Genomic DNA, 20786 nt, shown 5'->3' with positions numbered 1-20786 from the left:
TGGCAAACCTAAATAAGTTCAGGAGTAAACATTTGCTTAACAAGTCACATAATACGTTGCATGGACTCTGTGCAATAATAGTGTTTAACATGATTTTTGAATGACTACTTCATCTCTGTACCCAACACATACAATTATCTCTAAGGTCCCTCAGTCGAGCAGTGAATTCAAGCACAGATTAAAAAAGCAGACATTGAATATCCCTTTGAGCACGGTGAACTTATTAATGACATTTGATGGTGTATCAATACACCCAGTCACTACAAAGATACAGGCATCCTTACTAACTCAGTTGCCGGAGAGGAAGGGAAACGTTCGGCGATTTCACCATGAGGCCAATGGTGACTTTAAAACAGGAACAGAGTTTAATGGCTGTGTTAGGAGAAAACTGAGGATGGATCAACAACATTGTAGTTACTCCACAATACTAACCTAAATGACAGAGTGAAAATAAGGAAGATTATGCAAAATAAAAATATTCCAAAACATGCATCCTGTTTGCAACAAGGCACTATACTGATTTGATTTGATTTACTGCAAACATTTTGGCTAAGCAAATAACTTATTGTGCTGAATACAAAGTTATGTTTGGGGCAAATCCAATACAATACCTTACTGAGTACCATTCTCCATATGTTCAAGCATAGTGGTGGATGCATCATTTTATGGGTATGCTTGTAATTGTTAAGGACTGGGGAGTTTTTCAGGATAAAAAAATAAGAAATGACTGGAGTTAAGCACAAGCAAAACCCTAGAGGAAAACCTGGTTTTATCTGCTTTACACCAGACACTGGGAGATTATTAACCTTTTCAGCAGGACAATAACCAAAAACACAAGGCCAAATTTACATTGGTGTTGCTTACCAAGAAGACAGTGAATGTTCCTGAGTGGCCGAGTAACAGTTCTGACTTAAATCTACTTGAAAATGTATGGCAAGACCTGAAAATGGTTGTCTAGCAATGATCAACAACCAATTTGACAAAGCCTGAAGAATTTTGAAAATAGTAATTGGCAAATGTTGCACAATCCAGGTGTGGAAAGTTCTTAGAGACTTACCCAGAAAGACTCACAGCTGTAATTGCTGCCAACGGTGCTTCTACAAAGTATTGGGGTATGAAAACGTATGTAAATGAGATCTCTATATTTCATTTTCAATACATTTGCAAACATTTCTAAAAACATGTTTTCACTTTGTCGTTATGGGGTAATGTGGGCAAAAAGTATATTTAATCCATTTTGAATTCAGGCTGTAACACAACAAAATGTGGAATAAGTCAAGCGGTATGAATACTTTCTGAAGGCAGTGTAAGGATGGATTTCTCTCTCTCTCTCTCTCTGTGGCATGCAAATCATTTATTTTAGTTCTTAATAAAAACAATTTTTATTTCTCTCTATCTCTCCCTCCCAGTTGACTACAGCACTAGTGAGATGCTGGTGAACATGGGCAACCTCCCCCTGGACTGGTTGTACCCAGCAGTAGCCATCATGACGCTGATGTACATTCTGCAACCCCTCCCTCTCCAACCACTCCACCATGGTGGTGCAGGCAGTCATCTTCATCTTCAAGTGTCTGGGCCTTAAGTGTGTCCAGTGTCTGCCCCAGGTCATGCACACCTTCCTCAATGTCATCCGAGTGTGCAACACCAGCTTCCGAGAGGAAGCTAGCTAAAGCTAACACTAGCTAAGGCAAATGTTAGATAAAGCTAACGTGTTTCATTATTTATTATTTTTCTTGTTGATTGGCGATTGTGGGAATTATTGTTAATGTATTTTTTTGGGGCTGACATACCGTCACCAGTTTCTTGTGCAATTACATTAAGGAAGTATACTTAACTTTATGGTTAACTTCGCCATTGTCACGTTTTTAAATGTAGAACCTTTCCACCTCTGTGGTTTGCTGCTTTTTTACAAAGTTGTTTTGCACCAGCCCCTTTTTATTACAACCACACGTTTTCCACTCCATAAATTCACCCTGGATCATGGTGTCAGGGGCGTGAAATCCGGAGGCGAGGTGCCCGTAACTAAAGCATTGATTCTCGACCAGATAGTTTCCCGAACTAAGCCTGACTGGTGAACAATCAACATGTTTTGTTACACCTGTTATTTTCTTCCCTCTCAGTTTCTCTTCCAGCAGTTGGGGGTGGTCGTGTGCTTTGTGAAAATCTGCATCCACCCCTATATGGATGACATCTTCACCCTTTCTCTTTTTTCGACTTGTTTAGAAACAGCTGCAAACTCTTAATTTTGTACATTTCTCTTTCGACTTTCCTAATTGGCGTTAATTCATAAGGGGAAATGTCACTTGAGCCTGACTCTTTGGTGGCACGAAGACTGTTTGTCCATGTAGAATGAAAGAGTTGCTCAATTAAAAGCCGTTTGTTAAGGATCATATTTTTTAAAATATAAAAGTCGTATTCAGAAATGAGTATTTGAGTTTTCTAACAGTTTTTAAATTCTACGGTATTGCAATATTTTATTAAACTTCTCCACTCTACAGTGTCATTCCCTCCAATTAATTGAACTCTTCAATAGTGGAAGAGAAAGACCTCTATCACACGATGCAGGAAGTCCTAGTCTGAAAGTGACTGTTAAAACCTTTGGCTCTGCTAAAGTGGACAAACTGTCTAGCAGCACATACTCATATAGCAAGGAAATAAATATAAAATGTCCATTATTCACTGGTATCTCAATAACATTCTTAACCTATGTGTAGGGTGCCGTCTTTCGGATGGGACGTTAAACGGGTGTCCTGACTCTGTGGTTACTAAAGATCCCATGGCACTTATCGTAAGAGTAGGGGTGTTAACTCTGGTGTCCTGGCTAAATTCCCAATCTGGCCCTCATACCAGCATGGCCACCTAATCATCCCCAGCTTCCAATTGGCTCATTCATCCCCCCTCTCCCCTGAATCTATTCCCCAGGTCGTTGCTGTAAATTAGAGTGTGTTCTCAGCCAACCTACCTGGTAAAAGAAGGGTAAAATAAAACTGGGCCATTGCACATTTTAGCTGAAGTTAATAAATGGCAAGTAAAACAAAGGGATCTATTCATTGTAGTAACCGTCTACCTCATGCATCCAGATGATTGGCTGAAATAGCCATTCGGGACTTCAGGAGTTGAAATCACATAATCTGCTGTCGGTATAGCAACCCTAACGTAGGCTAGTTCCAGTCAGACCAGGAAGAGGGGCTTGGAATACTGGCCACTCACAAAATACCTCCATGAGCTTTCACAGCTGAACGCTATTGGCACCAGTGGTGGAAAAAGTACTAAATTGTCATACTTGAGTAAAAGTAAAGATATCTTAATTAAAAATGACTTAAGTAAAAGTGAAAGTCACCCAGTAAAATACTACTTGAGTAAAAGTGTAAAAGTATTTGGTTTTAAATATACTTGAGTATCAAAGGTAAATAGAATTGGAAAAATGTACAGTGCCTTGCAAAAGTATTCACCCCTCTTGGGCACAGGCACAGACACATGCATACACTCGATAACATACACACTATACACACATGTACACATGGATTTTGTATTGTAGATATGTGGTAGTGGTGGAGTAGGGGCCTGAAGGCACACAGTGTGTTGTGAATGTATTGTAATGTTTTTAAAATTGTATAACTGCCTTAATTTTGCTGGACCCCAGGAAAAGTAGCTTCTGCCTTGGCAGCAGCTAAGGGGATCCATAATACATACAAATACAAATACTATAGGTGAGCCTAAGGCCCTGCTAGAATACTTTAAAATGCGTCCTTCCTTCCTTCTTTCCCTTTTCAAAAGAGCCTACGTCTTTTTCCTTGTCGCCTTTGCTGTCTGGTAGCTGGTCACGCCGCTCAATAAATTAATACAATTAGAGGATCAAGCAATTTTATTTTGAAGTAAGTCAGTTGAGGTCATTGGGTTCTCACATGCAGTTTCATTCAAATTCCAGATGATTTTATGACATTTACGTGTTGAATTGAAAGGTTTTATTGTTACTTGTACATTTACATACTGGTCCCCCGTGGGAATCAAACCCACAACCCTGGTGTTGCAAGCACCATTCTCTACCAACTGAGCTACACGGGACCTAGAGATAGTGCCTCTTTTACAGCGCCAGCAAAGGGACCAAAGCCAAATTCTCCTTCAGTACTTCAAATAACTGTAAATAGCTGAGGCTTTGGCAGTACCCTTTGAGAAAGTTAGACTAACCTGTAAATGAACTAAAAACATTCCCCGGCAGACCTCGCAGTGAATTGCTCAAAGAAATTAAGCATGTCAGCCATTAGCACAGGGGCATTCCACATACACATCCAAGAGGTTACACCAGGCCACAGGGTTCCTAGACTAATAAGGACTCCAACTGGGACCTAACGTTCTCCTTGGAACCCCAAGCTTCACTCCGCAGCTGCCTGTGGAAACCTTTTTGGACCGCAGATACAATAGAATGGCTCTGTAATTTGTAATCTATCCTAAATTATCCTCAGAATTGACCCCCGTCCCTAAGCTCCCAAGGACTTACTTTTAAAGAATGTTGCTCACCTGCCACAAATGGAAGCACCCACTCTTTATTTGGAATATCCTCTATCCTGGCCTTGGCACCTGTTTAAAAGGACATACACAGACAATGCACCCTGCTTAAGGTATGCCATAAGCACATTTTGAGCACACTGCCTCACCTCTTACATAAACGTGCCATTTCAGTGGTATGTAGTTGCAACGTCATTGTTTTTGAATGTGGTAAAGACCTGTCAGAGTGGCTGTAGAAGCCATTGACATGATGTGCGGTCGTGTGAAACGTGTGTGTGGTCTTGTTCCCTGGAGTTTGGCTATGTGACCTTTGACCAGTGGCATGAATGTCAGTGTGACCTGAGAGTCAGAGGTCAGTGGTGGCTGAAGGCAAAGGCATGGTTTTTTTGTTGGTCAGAGACACCAGGTTGATCAGCTGTCAGCTTCTCAAACCTACTAACCATTGACAACTTGTGATGAGTGCATGGATAATTTCATGATATTGAACTAAGACAGACAGCTAGACAAATAAACCACATTGACTACCATCAGCAACACACCTTTTCTTAAAAATACATGTTTATTTCATATCCCACAAAACAACATAATATTAAGCTGTACACATTAACAAAGGACGCAATTCCCAAAAAAGTATTTGTTTTCTTACAATAAAATTTGTCAGGTACTTCTGATGGAAGTACGTTGGGTGGTCGTTCCTCTTCCAGTAGCTCACAAAGGTCCATTGCAACAGACTTGATACATCTTCATATAATTTTTTGCATTGTTATACCTACCCGATACATGTAATCAACCTAACCACAGGCTAGTAGACAGCTTGAGTTATGACTGATAAATAAACCCTATTGCTTTGAGGCAAATGATAGAGGGAAGCAACATTCAGTTACCCTTACGGAACAGTGGTAAAGAGGCTTCTGTAAGGCTTTTAAGAAAATAAAATATTTCAATGATAAATACAAAATGAACTACAATTTACAATCAAACATGTTTAAACACATTACACATTCAACCCATAGAAATATTTCAGACAATAACAAAGAGGAAAGACACAATTTGGTTGCTCAGGTTTGGTTCAATCTGAAGCATGCGCATCATCCAGGGTTTGAAGTTAGGAGAGTTTATGGTTGAAAATTCTGTGGCCGGATCTTCATCTCCACTCTCTTCAGGGAGTAGTTGGGCCCGTGCCAGCCGTACCAATTGATTCCATCTGTGCTCTTGCTGTGGTCGCCATAACGATAGAACACGCCATTCAGGTTGGAGTCAGTGCAACAGTTGTACCAGTAACCACCTGTAGGGAAAAAAGGTGATAATGCAGTCATTGGAAAGAAATGTAAAGGTGTTAATTATGTGAGTTAAACCAGAGTTAAGTATTTTGGCCCTCTTGTACCTTTGCGTAGTGAAGCGCAGTCGTCCACACATTTGTCGTTGTCTTTGCCCTTGGTGCTGAAGTTGGTGTTGTTGTGGTAGCGCAGAGAGTCCCCAGCATTTCCACTGTAGTTGGCGATGAAGAGTTTGTAGCTGTTCAACTCGTTTTTTACTGTGAAGTAACTGTACTCTGCATAGCGGGTCTGGCCTTCCCAGTCCTGCATTGGAGAACAGAAAACATAAATAGTACATGATTTAGATATTTGCTGCACATCTTGTGGTAAAACTATGCAACTGAGAATATTGAACTAATGTTATAACTTTTGGTGGAGCTAGATGTTTACCGCTTGCCCATGAGTTGTTTTCTTTTTACTGTGTTTTTTTTTACTGTGTTTTGGGTGGTGTATCTTCTTTTGCTTTCAGTATCTGGGGTCTGGGAAGGTCTGGGCAGCTAGCCTGTTTTGAGGATCCCACCCTCAGCCCCCCTTCGTACCTCCATCTCTATCCTTAGTGTGGTGGGCTGCCTTGTCAGACGGAAGATGTTTTCATTGCCTAGCCAAAAGTCTCCTCGGATGGTGCCAAAGCCATTCTTGTACTGCTTCCAGTCGCGGTTGAAGGAGGTCAGGCCCACCTTGCGTCTCTGGATGAGCGTCCAGCCACCACCATTGCTCTCCATGTCACAGAAGACCTGAAACCAACAGCAGAGGTTAAACAAGCTACCCCAACACGTCTGTGAAAAGTATGCCACAATCCTGGCATTCTACAGAGACTTCAATGTAGCAGGGATCTGTGAACGTAAAACTTTTTTGTAGTTCCAGGGTTATCACTTACGTCAATCTCAGGGGTCCCCATGAAGTCATCTGCAGGTAATTTGTACTCCCCAGAGATCTTGTAGTTCTTGGTGTACAGGGATGCACAGTCGTAGATGGCATCTAGAAAATAGATTAGAGATGGCCAAACCAGATGCCGTTTCATGGCGGGTTTTAAAAATGCAAATTGACTGAAAACGGTATCATGGGAATAGATGTCTGGCAGAGAAGTCAAAGAATTTGGGATTGAAGGATATTATACACAGCATGGTTCAATTTCTTTGCATAGTTCTCTCCATTGTTTCTGTGATGGTACGGTGATGCCATTAGAGGTGCTCTGAGATCACTGGGGAGAAATGTATCCAATGCATCAAAAAGGGGCTCAAGTGTTTTCATGACTAGAGGCTGGTGGAAACGCCATTCCAACCTTTGCTTTTCTTCATGCTCTGTTTCCCTGTCTGCACAGTGTCTCTGTAATTTGCAGAGTTTTTATAAAGCGCTTCTCTGTTCACTGTGCCAGCATCATAAAAGTGGCACTGCTAAGACTGGCTAACAGGGTATTAAAATGAAACACTGCGACATGCCTGGCTAAATCTCCCCACAGTGATTAATAGTTTGGTTGAGTTCAGATGATGGATGGAAACAACTGGCTTTGATAGAGGTGGTCTTTATTGACAGACTTCATGCAGACGGGACACTTAGAGTTCAAATTATGGCTTTTGGCTACCATGAGACACCCAGACAAGTTTGCACACTATAATCTTCATTATCACCAATTGATGGCAGCTGTCTGGTGCCGAAGATTCGGAGCGCCCACGGCTAATTATAGTTTTCAATGTCCAAAAATATGTTTACAATGTCCTGTAAATGAAAACAATTGTATATTCTGAATTCCTTTCTTTTTTTTCCTTTTATTTTTTTTACAAAGAACAATGGCCTACATACCAATGTAATTTACCCTTTTTGGTTGTTTGTTTAATAATAGCTGTCTGAAACTGTGGGCTAATATCTCTGTGAGGGGTATTTTTAAGTCGATTGTTTTCTGACAGCAGACTGACTGATGTGGTCATAAAAAGGAGACCAACCAAATTTCCTGTGTGTCTGACATTAGGTGTGTGCTATGAGTATTTATGGCAGTGTGTTATGTATGGCAGCCAGTGATATGATTTTCACACCTGTGGAGAGTGTCTGGAAGCAGATGCTGAACAGTCGACAGAAAGGGAGAGAAGTATCGTCTCGGTCTAAACTGAACTGGGTCTGCCAATGTGGAGCAGGCCAGATTTCCACTCTGGCCATTTGACACAGTCACTACTGTACTGTACTACTGCATTCTACTACTCATAGCCTATTATTTTCACCAGAAAACCATGTGTTTTACCACTACTAGCCTAATTAGTCAATTTAAAAAAAGGTTTGAGAATCACATTCACTGAAGTTGAAACTTTCACAATGAAAATTAAATGAATGATAACAACACTACATTTTTCATTCACACTAAAGTAGTGATTTGTTCCTCTGCTACTTTGTTGCCTGGCCCAAGAACCTGGGACACATCCACAATGTAGGTTCTTACCTGATGTGGTCTGAGTGACGGACTGGGCGGCTTGCAGCAGCATGATCTCCACCCGGTTGTTGATTTCAGAGTACTTGCTCTCGGCCTCAGTGACGCGGGACTCCTGCTGCCGATTCTGCTTGTCCAGCTCCATCATCTGCCTGACTACGTTCATCAAGTCTGTCTCCTGCTTGCGGCCCAGCTCCTCCAGTAGGCTGGTCAGGTTGGCCACCTGCACCTTCAGGGAGCGCACTTCATCGCAGCACTGCGCCTTTGGAGGCTTGGGTGGCGCCAGCCTCTTCCTTGGGTTCTGCGCCCACGCTTCTGTCAGCACCAGCAGCAGCAGGGTGACACTCAGAGCCACCGTCCGCAAAGACATCTTTACAATTTTCTAAATTAAAAAGTGTTTTCTTGTCTTGCTCTGCTTGAATGCAAGCTGTCCTGGTCAAGTCTGATTCTTTAGCGGTGCCAGAGGTCCTGAAGAAACTGAGTGAACAGGATTGGATTGGTTGAGTTAGGAATCTAAGTTCTGACTGGTTGAAGTGAAGCTTCCTTTGGCCAACTGTTTTCACAGGCTCTTTGCTCCTCAGTAAAAGCACTGCTGTGGCTGGTGCGTCTTAAATATCTTTACATATGCGCCCTCCCCTTTTTTGGTTGTGCTCACAGTTGCTGACCCCCCTTCAACCTCCAACGCTCTGGGTAGAGGGGTCTCTCTCTCTCTCTCTCTCTCTCTCTCTCTCTCTCTCTCTCTCTCTCTCTCTCTCTCTCTCTCTCTCTCTCTCTCAACATCGCTCACTCTTATTGGTTCTGCCCTGTGCCTTGTTTCTTTGCAACGTGTTGAAAGTTTCAGAGGGACAGATAGTTTTTTGCCCTGTCTGGAAGAGTGAAGAACAAAGGCTCCTGTCTGAAGAGCTCACACTTCACTGGCACATGTGGTCTTACCCAGTGGAATATCCCCTTCCCTGGCTTTGTATTCAACAGCCTTTCATTCCCAATGACTCACCTTCATACAGAGGCACACCTTGCTAAAGAATTTTGATACTTGCATCAAGCTTTGATTTAACTGCTTAAAGTAGAAGCATATGTACAATTTATCTTTGGTTTCGCCTTCACACATGAAGGTACTTGTCCTTGTTAATGATAGTTGAGTGGCACCCTCGGGGGGAAGATTCATCAATAAACGCAGCCTCTTTACATGCCAAAGGGATTGGTTATAGCCTCCATGCGGCCTTTTACGTTTAATTATTAAATCATCACTCACTGGTCAGTTTATTAGGTACACCCATCTAGTATCGGGTCGGACCCCTCATTGCCTCCAGTTAGCTTGCCTGTTAGCTTGCACGATTCTTGCCATTCTCCTTCGACCTCTCTCAGCAACGAGCTGTTTTCTCCAACAGGACTGCCGCTGACTGGACGTTTTTTTTGTTTGTTGCATTATTCTCGGGAAACCATGGATACTGTCGTGTGGAAAGCCCAGGAGGGCAGACATTTTTGAGATACTGGATCTGGCATGACTCACTGTATCTAGGAGTGATCCATTTTTGTGAACGGGTTAGTGTACCTAATAAACTGTGTATGTCTAATAAATCATTGTGTGTGTTTATTTCATGAAAATACAGTGCCTTCAGAAAGTATTCACACCCCTTGATTCTTCACATTTTGTTGTGTTGCAGCCTGAATTTAAAATGGATTCAATTGAGATTTTGTGTCACTGAACTAAACACAATACCCCATAATGTAAAAGAGGAATAACATTTTTTGACATTTTTACAAATTAATAAAAAATTACAAGCGTAAATGTCTTGAGTCAGTAAGTATTCAGCCCTTTTGTTATGGCTAGCCTAAATCAGTTCAGGAGTAAACGTGCTTAATAAGTCACATAATAAGTGAAGAAGCCGGATGTTGAGGTCCTGGGCTGGCGTGGTTACATGTGGTCTGCGGTTGTGAGGCCAGTTGGATGTACTGCCAAATTCTGTAAAATGACGTTGGAGGTGGACATTCCTGCAGTTAGCATGCCAATTGCACGTTCGCTCAAAACTTGAGACATCTGTGACATTGTGTTGTGTGACAAAACTGCACATTTTAAAGTGGAAAATGGAAAATGACTTATCTTTAATTTCAGCTCATGAAACATGCGTTTTTATTTTTCCTCATTGTAATTCTCACAATTTCAGAGTGTTATTTTGTCGTCATAGTGTGGAAATATCATTAAAACATATTTTGACTGCACTGCCCCTTTAAGATGCAAAGTACTCTTCATTGCAGGTTATTGATGTCACTGTGTGTTTCTCTCCCTTTCTAGCACAGAGGCTTTTAGTAGCTTGCACAGTTGGTGGGTCTTTCTATAAATATACTGTCCAATGTGTGACATTGGGATCAACATCTCAAAATAGTTTGAAACAAAAATAAAAATGATTTTCATGCAGTTCTACATGTGTAGAAAAATACAATTTGATGAATGCAAATTAGCCCATAACTCCATCTATACAATAACATAGGCCTAGGAATATACATCCTTTAAGCAGGGTTCATACAGACATTGGCAAGTCAAATTCATGGACTTTCAGGGACTTTTTCAAGCACTTAATTGTAATTTTCAAGGACCTCAATTTGATACAATTGTATAATTTATATAATTGTACATATAGGGCATAATATATGGTTTCTGCTGGATTGGATCTTGACATGTGTTTTAGGTTACCTTCAGTATTTGTTCCCCCCAATCAACCATCTTGTAATAATACATTTGTTTGTCTCTATACAAGTCTAGGGAAATGAATTTAAGAAACAGCTTCGTGTTTAGAGAGTTGTTGGCCTTTCATTGTCTGCCTTTGACTAAATGTTTTCTACCTGTGATTAATTCCCGTAAACATGACATAATGTTCCACTATATCCTTACATTTTTCATTGTATTAACTCTACTAATTAGACTGTGCATATTTTCCCCTACTGCTGCACATGTTGCCTTTAGATATTAAAGTAAAAAATGCATTATTGGCGCTATTATCTTCAATATTTTGCATCATTTATTAGTAACAGAACAGCGTAGTCTTTTGTCTGACCTGTTTTTAACTAAGAGAAATCTTAGTTCACCTCCATAAAGGATCTAGTTCAAAAGGGGCATTCTCATTTTGACACACAAGTGGAATCCTTTGAATCATTTCTGCCATTTTAGCAGCATGTAAAATCTCTAGTTCCACAACATGTTCTAAATCCTGAATATGGCATCCAAATCTTGGCCTTGCAACCTCTTTCACACGAAACATATTTCTACAGTGTGAATAAAGACTTACAGGAATATTAATCACAGTAGAACTCGGAAACGGCAGTGCCCACTGCATATTGAGTATATTTTGTTATGCATCATATTCTTAATAAGTCATGGGCATAAGTCAGTCTTTAGAAAACAAAAACAGTGCTTTCTGAGTCACATCTCACTCTTAAGCAATGTGTCCCTGAGGCCTCGCTTCTCAATGGGCCTGGACTCTGTCATACAGTGCTGAAAGTTCCTGTTGGATGCTGGTGCATACTGTTAGCATCATGCTGCTTTTTCCCTTGGTTTCATTGTTTTCTCAAAATTGTCTCTTCCTTCACAACATGCGCTGTGTGAAGAATGCAGAACAAACCTCCTCAAAGGTCCCCTATTTGTATGGCCCCCCATGGATAACCCTTACATTTTGCCGTGCCATTTAAAAAAACACTTTAAGAGCTTCGAACGCGATGGTCCTCTACCTTTGATAATTGTGAGCTGATGGAGGAAATGGTGGTGTGTTTATCGTCAGAAGTTGCTCACCGCCAGATATCTTTTCCCGAAAACCCCCTGGAAAGTGAGCAGAGGGCCAAGCTGTCAGTCTCAGCCCAAGCACTCATGGGTTCAATTAGGGGGAAGGGGGGTAACGGGAGCCAACGAGTTCCAGGTCTCCTTTCTCAGAGCTACAATTATATATTTAATAAAGTAACGTCTTCCACTTGAAGTCAAGTACGTCGGCACAGATGACCATCTTTAAAAAAATCATAGAACATTGCTTAAGTTGCTGGAATTAGATGTACAAATGCAAACATTCGTTTTTCCTTTTGCTTTTTGTACCAGTACAATATGCAGACGGCCCTACCTAAGAAATGCTGTACTGTCCACCAGAGCTGTTGCTAGAGATTTTAATGTTCATTTCTCTACCATAAGCCACCTCCAACGTCGTTTTAGAGAATTTGGCAATACGTCCAACCGGCCTCTCAACTGCAGACCATGTGTATGGTGTCGTGTGGGTGAGCGGTTTGCTGACGTCAACGTTGTGAACAGAGTGCCCCATGGTGGCGGTGGTGTTATGGTATGGGCAGGCATAAGCTATGGACCACGAACACAATTGCATTTTATCGATGGCAATTTGAATGCACAAAAATACTGTGATGAGATCCTGAGGCCCATTGTCAGGCCCATTTTTTAAAGGTATCTGTGACCAACAGATGCATATCTGTATTCCCGGTCATGTGAAATCCATAGATTAGGACCTAATTTATTTATTTAAATTGACTGATTTACTCGTATGAACTGTAACTCAGTAAAATCAAAGAAATAGTTGCATGTTGCGTTTATGTTTTTGTTCAGTATAATATAAATATTAAATTACCTGTCCCTTACCTTCTGCCTTTGCTATTATTTCCATCAATTTGGTGGTGATGTTAATGTTTCTGTCATTCTTTTTGGTTTGTACTGAGCCAATGCCAAGTAGATCTGTGGTCCATAGCTATATGGATGAACGATTAGAAAGATTTCTAGAAACTTGGATAACATCGTTCTCGGACGGGGTAGCTATTTATTTTAATTCCAAACAGGGAGTGTTTAGTTACTCTTTATTCTCTCTTCCAGATCAATATCAACTTAACTGCCGGGTGGTAGTGGAGCCAGTATAAAAATCTATTGACCGTTAGTGTATTGATAAGCTGGAAGTGTAATTATATACTTTATAAATGTATTGATCAATTTGGAAGTGTATTAATATAGTGTTTAATATACTATACTATGCTTTTCAAATACACTGGGTTCTTGCTTATCTCTGAGGGCTACTTGTATTCTTTATTTGGGCTTACATTTCTGTCATTTATTACATTTAAGCAGAAGGAACAGGATGTACAGAATGCCTCCATGTGAGAATGCTGTTCAATATTCAGCATGATTTATTTGTTAAAAAATTGGAATAACGTGGCCTGACCCACTAAAATCTAGATAGCTAGGCATGCCTTGCAGTGCAATAAATGGTTCCATATTCCACTATAATGAGTGCCTCAGTATGCGCCTGGGCATCCACCAAGTGTCTGAGCAGAAGAGCTCAAGGCCTTGCATGCCACTGGCGGGTCTGGTGGCTCACGCTGCCTTGGCTACCAGGTGGTGTGGATTAGAGTGTGGTGGACAGGAGCCAGGTACTCACCGCCTAGTCATCACCCAACTAAAACGGTAGCCACAACAGAACAGAGGGTACCGGGAGAAGAAAGAAAGACAAATTATTCTCTATCCTCGTTTGAGCCCCCTGTTTTCTTATCTCAATGAAGCGGCCGTCTATGGCTTTTCTTCAAAGAGATGGTGCTTTACAATGTGCCGGGGAAAGAGAACTCATCCCGACTTTTGTTACTTCTGGTAAATTACAATTACATCTGGTGCCATAGTTGTGGGTTCTCCCTGATCTCTCTGATCTCCTTGTTTTTACTCAATTGTAGTCAATGTGGGTGTATTTCCAAAAAGGCCCTGGTTGAATTTCTTCTCCTTTTTTCTCCAATCCATGTGTATTTTGGATGACCTAAGTATGGAATTTCTGAATACACTTTTTGTTTACCTTGCTCAAAATCAAAGTGAAAAAGTGTAACCAATTGGTTAACATACACAAAGGCAAAAATACACTTATACCTTTGACCACCTTTGCCAGTTTTACCATTCTATGAATCTAATCCAATGTAATTCATTTGTTGTAGAAACAAGGAATCCGTAGACAAAATGTGTTCCATTGTTTAAGAGGAAACATAATTATAACATAAGTTGGTAAATGAGAACAAAGGCAAAAATGTACCTGAATATCATTAGAAGTGGAATCATTTGAACAGAAACAGATGTCCAGTGGGTAATTGTGACTGTAAATGCCATCAATATGTACAGTGCCTTGCAAAAGTATTCATCCCCCTTGGTGTTTTTTGCATTACAACTTGTCATTTAAATGGTTTTTATTTGGATTTCATGTAATGGACATACACAATAGTCAAAATTGGTGAAGTGAATAAAAAAAAAAAACTTTAATAACAGAAAAGTGGTGCGTGCATATGTATTCACCCCCTTTGCTATGAAGCCCCTAAATAAGATCTGGTGCAACCAATTACCTTCAGAAGTCACATAATTAGTTAAATAAAGTCCACCTGTGTGCAATATAAGTGTCACATGATCTGTCACATGAAATCAGTATATATACACCTGTTCTGAAAGGCCCCAGAGTCTGCAACACCACTAAGCAAGGGGCACCACCAAGCAAGCGGCACCATGAAGACCAAGGAGCTCTCCAAACAGGTCAGGGACAAAGTTGTGGAGAAGTACAGATCAGGGTTGGGTTATAAAAAAATATCCAAAACTTTGAACATCCCACCATTTAAATCCATTATTGAAAAATGGAAAGAATATGGCACCACAACAAACCTGCCAAGAGAGGGCTGCCCACCAAAACTCACGGACCAGGCAAGGAGGGCATTAATCAGAGAGGCAACAAAGACACCAAAGATAACCCTGAAGGAGCTGCGAAGCTCCACAGCGGAGATTGGAGTATCTGTCCATAGGACCACTTTAAGCCGTACACTCCACAGAGCTGGGCTTAATGGAAAAGTGGCCAGAAAAAAGCCATTGCTTAAAGACAAAAATAAGCAAACTCATTTGGTGTTCGCCAAAAGCATGTGGGAGACTCCCCAAACATATGGAAGAAGGTACTCTGGTCAGATGACACTAAAATTGAGCTTTTTGGCCATCAAGGAAAACGCTATGTCTGGCGCAAACCCAACACCTCTCATCACCCCGAGAACACCATCCCCACAGTGAAGCATGGTGGTGGCAGCATCATGCTGTGGGGGATGTGTTTCATCGGCAGGGACTGGGAAACTTGTCAGAATTGAAGGAATGATGGATGGCACTAAATACAGGGAAATTCTTGAGGGAAACCTGTTTCAGTCTTCCACAGATTTGAGACTGGGACGGAGGTTCACCTTCAAGAAGGACAATGATCCCAATGATACTGCTAAAGCAACACTCGGGTGGTTTAAGGGGAAACATTGAAATGTCTTGGAATGGCCTAGTCAAAGCCCAGACCTCAATCCAATTGAGAATCTGTGGTATTACTTAAAGATTGCTGTACACCAGCGGAACCCATCCAACTTGAAGGAGCTGGAGCAGTTTTTCCTGGAAGAATGGGCAAAAATCCCAGTGGCTAGATGTGTCAAGCTTATAGAGACATACCCCAAGAGACTTGCAGCTGTAATTGCTGCAAAAGGTGGCTCTACAAAGTATTGACTTTGGGTGGGTGAATAGTTATGCACGCTCATGTTTTCTGTTTTTTTGTCTTATTTCTTGTTTGTTTCACAAGAAAAAATATTTTGCATCTTCAAAGTGGTAGGCATGTTGTGTAAATCAAATGGTACAAACCCCCCAAAAATCCGTTTTCATTCCAGGTTGTAAGGCAACAAAATAGGAAAACTGCCAAGGGGGATGAATACTTTCGCAAACCACTGTATGGAAACCAAGTCATCTATTCCACAACATTGCCCATGGTTCCTTTGTCTGCGTCCAAATAGCGACGGCAACATTCCAATGAGGCAATAGTGTCTGACTCCAATGGCAGAACATTTAGCCTTTCTTCCCCTGGCCTCCTGACCCTGAGGTGGGGATCGCAGGAGAGAAATTCTGCGTGGATGTCCCAATGTGTTAACAGCACAGCGTAAACAGAGATGGAATAGCTTCTCCCGCTGATGTTTCAGTGGCCCTTTAACACGGCAAATTAACGCTATCAAAAACATGCATGAGAATGTTACACTGGCCATCATTGTGGTACTAGTTTTCTAACTGTGTAGCTGTTTTGTGTTAATTTGTAGCCTACATGAATAGACCTACCGAATAAGCCAAACCAACATTGCTTTTATGCTTTTGTAGTTGTACTAGGGATATGACAAATTAAAACGGTCATTCTTTCTATCGGTTTTCCATTAAAACGATACAGGCCTCCCGAGTGGTGCAGCGGTCTAAGGCACTGCATCGCAATTCTTTGAGGCGTTACTACAGACCGGGGGTCGATCCCAGGCTGTGTCACAACTGGCCGTGACCGTGAGTCCCATAGGGTGGCTCACAATTGGCCCAGCGTCGTCCAGGTTAGGGGAGGGTTGGATAAAGGAACATTCAGCATAAATTGTATTACTCATGTACTGTTTTGCTTGGATATTCTGCACAACCCTTTCCATAACATTTGAAACCAAATTTTAGAACATCCACCAAAAAGGAGCAATTGAATGATTATAAGATTGTATTAAAATGACTGTAAATTTGTAAATCTAACACAGCTGAATAATAAATGTGCCTAATGTCTCACAACTTCAGTAAAGCACGGCCTATCATCAAATCATCAAATTTGATTTGTCACATGCTTTGTAAAACAACAGGTGTAGACTAACAGTGAAATGATCACTTATGGTTCCTTTCCAACAATGCAGAGAGAATTTAAAAAAATAAAATAAGAAGAATAACATGAGGAATAAATACACAATGAGTAACGATAACTTGGCTATATACACGGGGTACCAGTACCGAGTCGATGTGCAGGGGTACGAGGTAATTGAGGTAGATATGTACATATAGGTAGGGATAAAGTGACCAGGCAACAGGATAGATAATAAATAGTAGCAGCAGAGTATGTGATGAGTCAAAAGAGTTGCTGCATCGGTACCGCTTGCCGTGCGGTAGCAGAGAGAACAGTCTATGACTTTAGGGCCTTCCTCTGGTATAGAGGTCCTGGATGGCAAGGAGCTCAGCCCCAGAGATGTACTGGGCCGTACGCACTACCCTCTGTAGCGCTTTGCGGTCGGACTCCAAGCAGTTGCCATACCAAGTAGTGATGAAAGTAGTCAAGATGCTCTCAATGGTGCAGCTGTAGGGGATCTGAGGGCCCATGCCAAATCTTTTCAGCCTCCTGAGGGGGAAGAGGCGTTATCATGCCTTCTTCACTACTGTGTTGGTGTGTGTGGACCATGATAGTTCCTTATTGATGTGGACACCGAGGAACGAAGCTCTCGACCAGCTCCACTACGGCCCTCAGTTTCCTGTAGTCCACAATCAGCTCCTTTGTCTTGCTGATGTTGAGGGAGAGGTTGTTGTCTTGGCACCCCACTGCCAGGTCTCTGATCTCCTCCCTATCGGCTGTCTCATCGTCTGTGATCAGGCCACCACCGTCGTTTCGTCAGCGAACTTAATGATGATGTTGGAGTCGTGCGTGCCCACGCTGTCGTGGGTGAACAGTGAGTACAGGAGGGGATTAAGCACTCACCCCTGTGGGGCCCCTGTGTTTAGGGTCAGCGTGGCAGATGTGTTGTTGCCTTCCCTCACCACCTGGGGACGGCCCGTCAGGAAGTCCAGGATCCAGTTGCAGAGGGAGGTGTTCAGTTCCAGGGTCCTGAGCTTAGGGATGAATTCGGAGGGTACTATGGTGTTATCAATTAATAGGTTAGGAGATTCTACACACAACAGACCGAACACTGAACACACACTCGCATCATTAGCCAAGAGCAAGAGCAGAGGGAGAGAGAGGAGAGGGCAGGTCTTCTTATTATAACTAAGTGGGGCAGGCAGAAAGAACGTCTTGGTAATCTGTATTACAGCTTAAAGTTAGTCTCTTCCTCTCTGGTTTCATTTAAATTACACAACTTTACAAGGCCTTCATAGCCTACCATCTAGTTAGGCTATAACATTGAAAATAATATGTTTTTGTGAACTGATTTACATTTTTGTGTGGTTAAGGATACCTACTTCGTTTAAATGTTTAAATGTTCACACCCCTAAATTGTACCGAATCAATAAAACAAATAGCTTCTCAGTATAGACCTAATACACTTTGATGTGAACCTTGACAAACAAAGTTGATCTTAGGACAACGCTGTGAGAATGCTATCAGTCAGATATTGTTATTGTTTGGACCAAGGCAGTGTCTTGTTATTTTGTGGGACTAAATGTTGAAAATGAAAATCTGCTCAGTGATAAAAACAATCCCTTCCTGGGTGACCTGTGTAGGGGAATCCTCACAAACAATTGTCGACTTTAGTGAGAGAGGGTTGTCAGAGTTGAGTACAATCCGTTTTAGCCACCCATGTCTCAGCACCATCTGCTAGGAAAGAGACCCCTATGCCTTATTTTAACTAGCTGCAGATTGACATGTCGCTCTCTTCGAAGAAGACCTTTAATGGTCAACAGAACCTGGCCTTTATTTGATCATTAGAATTTGGTTGTCACTCATTGTATCCATGCTTGTGTAACTGACAGATGGACCAATGTACTGTTTTGTTGTCAACATTGGAAGATTTATGTTATGTCATACCTTAAATCAGGATTAGGCCTCCTTGTTTAGATAGATCGTGTTGGAGGGACATCTTCAGAAAAGGTCTGGCTAGTTACGCAATATATATTATGAACATGTGTGGAGTAACCTGGACACTCACAAAATTAGTGATTCTGTCTTAGTCATATTCTTAATCTTCTTCTGGCGTTAGTGATGATAACTGTAGTAGTGATAAGGGGAAAAACCTATACAGTTACATATAGCAATATTATTTTGGATGATATTATACTGATACTTTGACTCCAAGTATGTTTTTTTATTATTATTATTATTGCTTGGTAGCTTTAGCTAGCGCTATTCGGCTTTACCTGTGTCGAAACTCCAGTATTTATCATCCTATAGCTTCTTCTCCAAATTATTTGTATATACTGAATCTTCGCCCCAGTCTGAGGTCCTGAGCACTCTGGAGCATGTTTTCATCAATGATCTCTCTGTACTTTGCTCCGCTCATCTTTCTCTCAATCCTGTCTAGTCTCCCAGTCCCTGCAGCTGACAAACATCCCCACAGCATGATGCTGCCACCACCATGCTTCACTGTAGGGATGGTATTGGCCAGGTGATGAGCGGTGCCTGGGTTCCTCCAGACGTGATGCTTGGCATTCAGTCCAAAGAGTTCAATTTTGGTTTCATCAGACCAGAGAATCTTGATTCTCATGGTCTGAGAGTCCTTTAGGTGCCTTTTGGCAAACTCCAAGCGGGATGTCATGTGCCTTTTACTGAGGAGTGGCTTCCGCCTGGCCACTCTACCATAAATGCCTGATTTGGTGGAGTGCTACAGAGATGGTTGTCCATCTGGAAGGTCATCTCAATCTGGACATCTCAACAGGAACTCTGGAGCTCTGTCAGAGTGACCATCGAGTTCTTGGTCACCCCCCTGACCAAGGCCCTTCTCCCCCAGTGGAGTTCAACACTGGGGCCTCAAAAGGGTGCGTGCTCAGAACCCTCCTGTACTCCCTGTTCACCCATGACTGCGTGGCCAAACACACCTCCAACTCAATCATCAAGTTTGAAGACGACACAAAAGTAGTAGGCTTGATTACCAACAATGACGAGACCGCCTACAGGGAGGAGGTGAGGGCTCTGGAGGCTGAAGAAACTTGGCTTGGCACCTAAAACCCTCACAAACATTTACAGATGCACAATTGAGAGCATCCTGTCGGGTTGTATCACCGCCTGGTATGGCAACCGCACCGCCCGCAACCACAGGGCTCTCCAGAGGGTGGTGTGGTCTGCTGAATGCATTACCGGGGGCAAACTACCCGCCCTCCAAGCACCTACAGCACCCGATGTCACAGGAAGGCCAAAAAGATCATCAAGGATATCAACCACCCGAGCCACTGCCTGTTCACCCCGCTATCATCCAGAAGGCGAGGTCAGTACAGGTGCATCAAAGCTGGGACTGAGAGAATGAAAAACAGCTTACAGTGGGGAAAAAAAGTATTTAGTCAGCCACCAATTGTGCAAGTTCTCCCAATTAAAAAGATGAGAGAGGCCTGTAATTTTCATCATAGGTACACGTCAAATATGACAGACAGAATGAGAAAAAAAAAATCCAGAAAATCACATTGTAGGATTTTTAATGAATTTATTTGCAAATTATGGTGGAAAATAAGTATTTGGTCAATAACAAAAGTTTCTCAATACTTTGTTATATACCCTTTGTTGGCAATGACACAGGTCAAACGTTTTCTGTAAGTCTTCACAAGGTTTTCACACACTGTTGCTGGTATTTTGGCCCATTCCTCCATGCAGATCTCCTCTAGAGCAGTGATGTTTTGGGGCTGTCGCTGGGCAACACGGACTTTCAACTCCCCTCCAAAGATTTTCTATGGGGTTGAGATCTGGAGACTGGCTAGGCCACTCCAGGACCTTGAAATGCTTCTTACGAAGCCACTCCTTCGTTGCCCGGGCGGTGTGTTTGGGATCATTGTCATGCTGAAA

General features: G+C 42.0%; 1 protein-coding gene and 1 pseudogene across 1 annotated transcript; one reads left to right on the top strand and one right to left on the bottom strand.

Moving 5' to 3' along the window:
* LOC121546515 overlaps positions 1-20786 on the top strand; it is a 108225-nt pseudogene that overhangs the window by 12897 nt on the left and 74542 nt on the right.
* On the bottom strand, positions 5049-8837 carry LOC121545983 (angiopoietin-related protein 7). Its single transcript, XM_041856942.2, has 5 exons — positions 8251-8837; positions 6700-6800; positions 6362-6556; positions 5891-6086; positions 5049-5791 (listed from the first exon to the last, which is right to left on the bottom strand). Exons 1-5 carry the CDS (start codon positions 8606-8608, stop codon positions 5622-5624), a joined length of 1020 nt encoding a protein of 339 aa, XP_041712876.2. The 5' UTR covers positions 8609-8837; the 3' UTR covers positions 5049-5621.

Source organism: Coregonus clupeaformis, chromosome 30 (assembly GCF_020615455.1).
Source record: "Coregonus clupeaformis isolate EN_2021a chromosome 30, ASM2061545v1, whole genome shotgun sequence".
NCBI classification, from domain to species: Eukaryota; Metazoa; Chordata; class Actinopteri; order Salmoniformes; family Salmonidae; genus Coregonus; species Coregonus clupeaformis.
The sequence above is the reverse complement of the archived record's forward strand: the minus strand, read 5'-3'. Positions and strand labels throughout refer to the sequence as shown.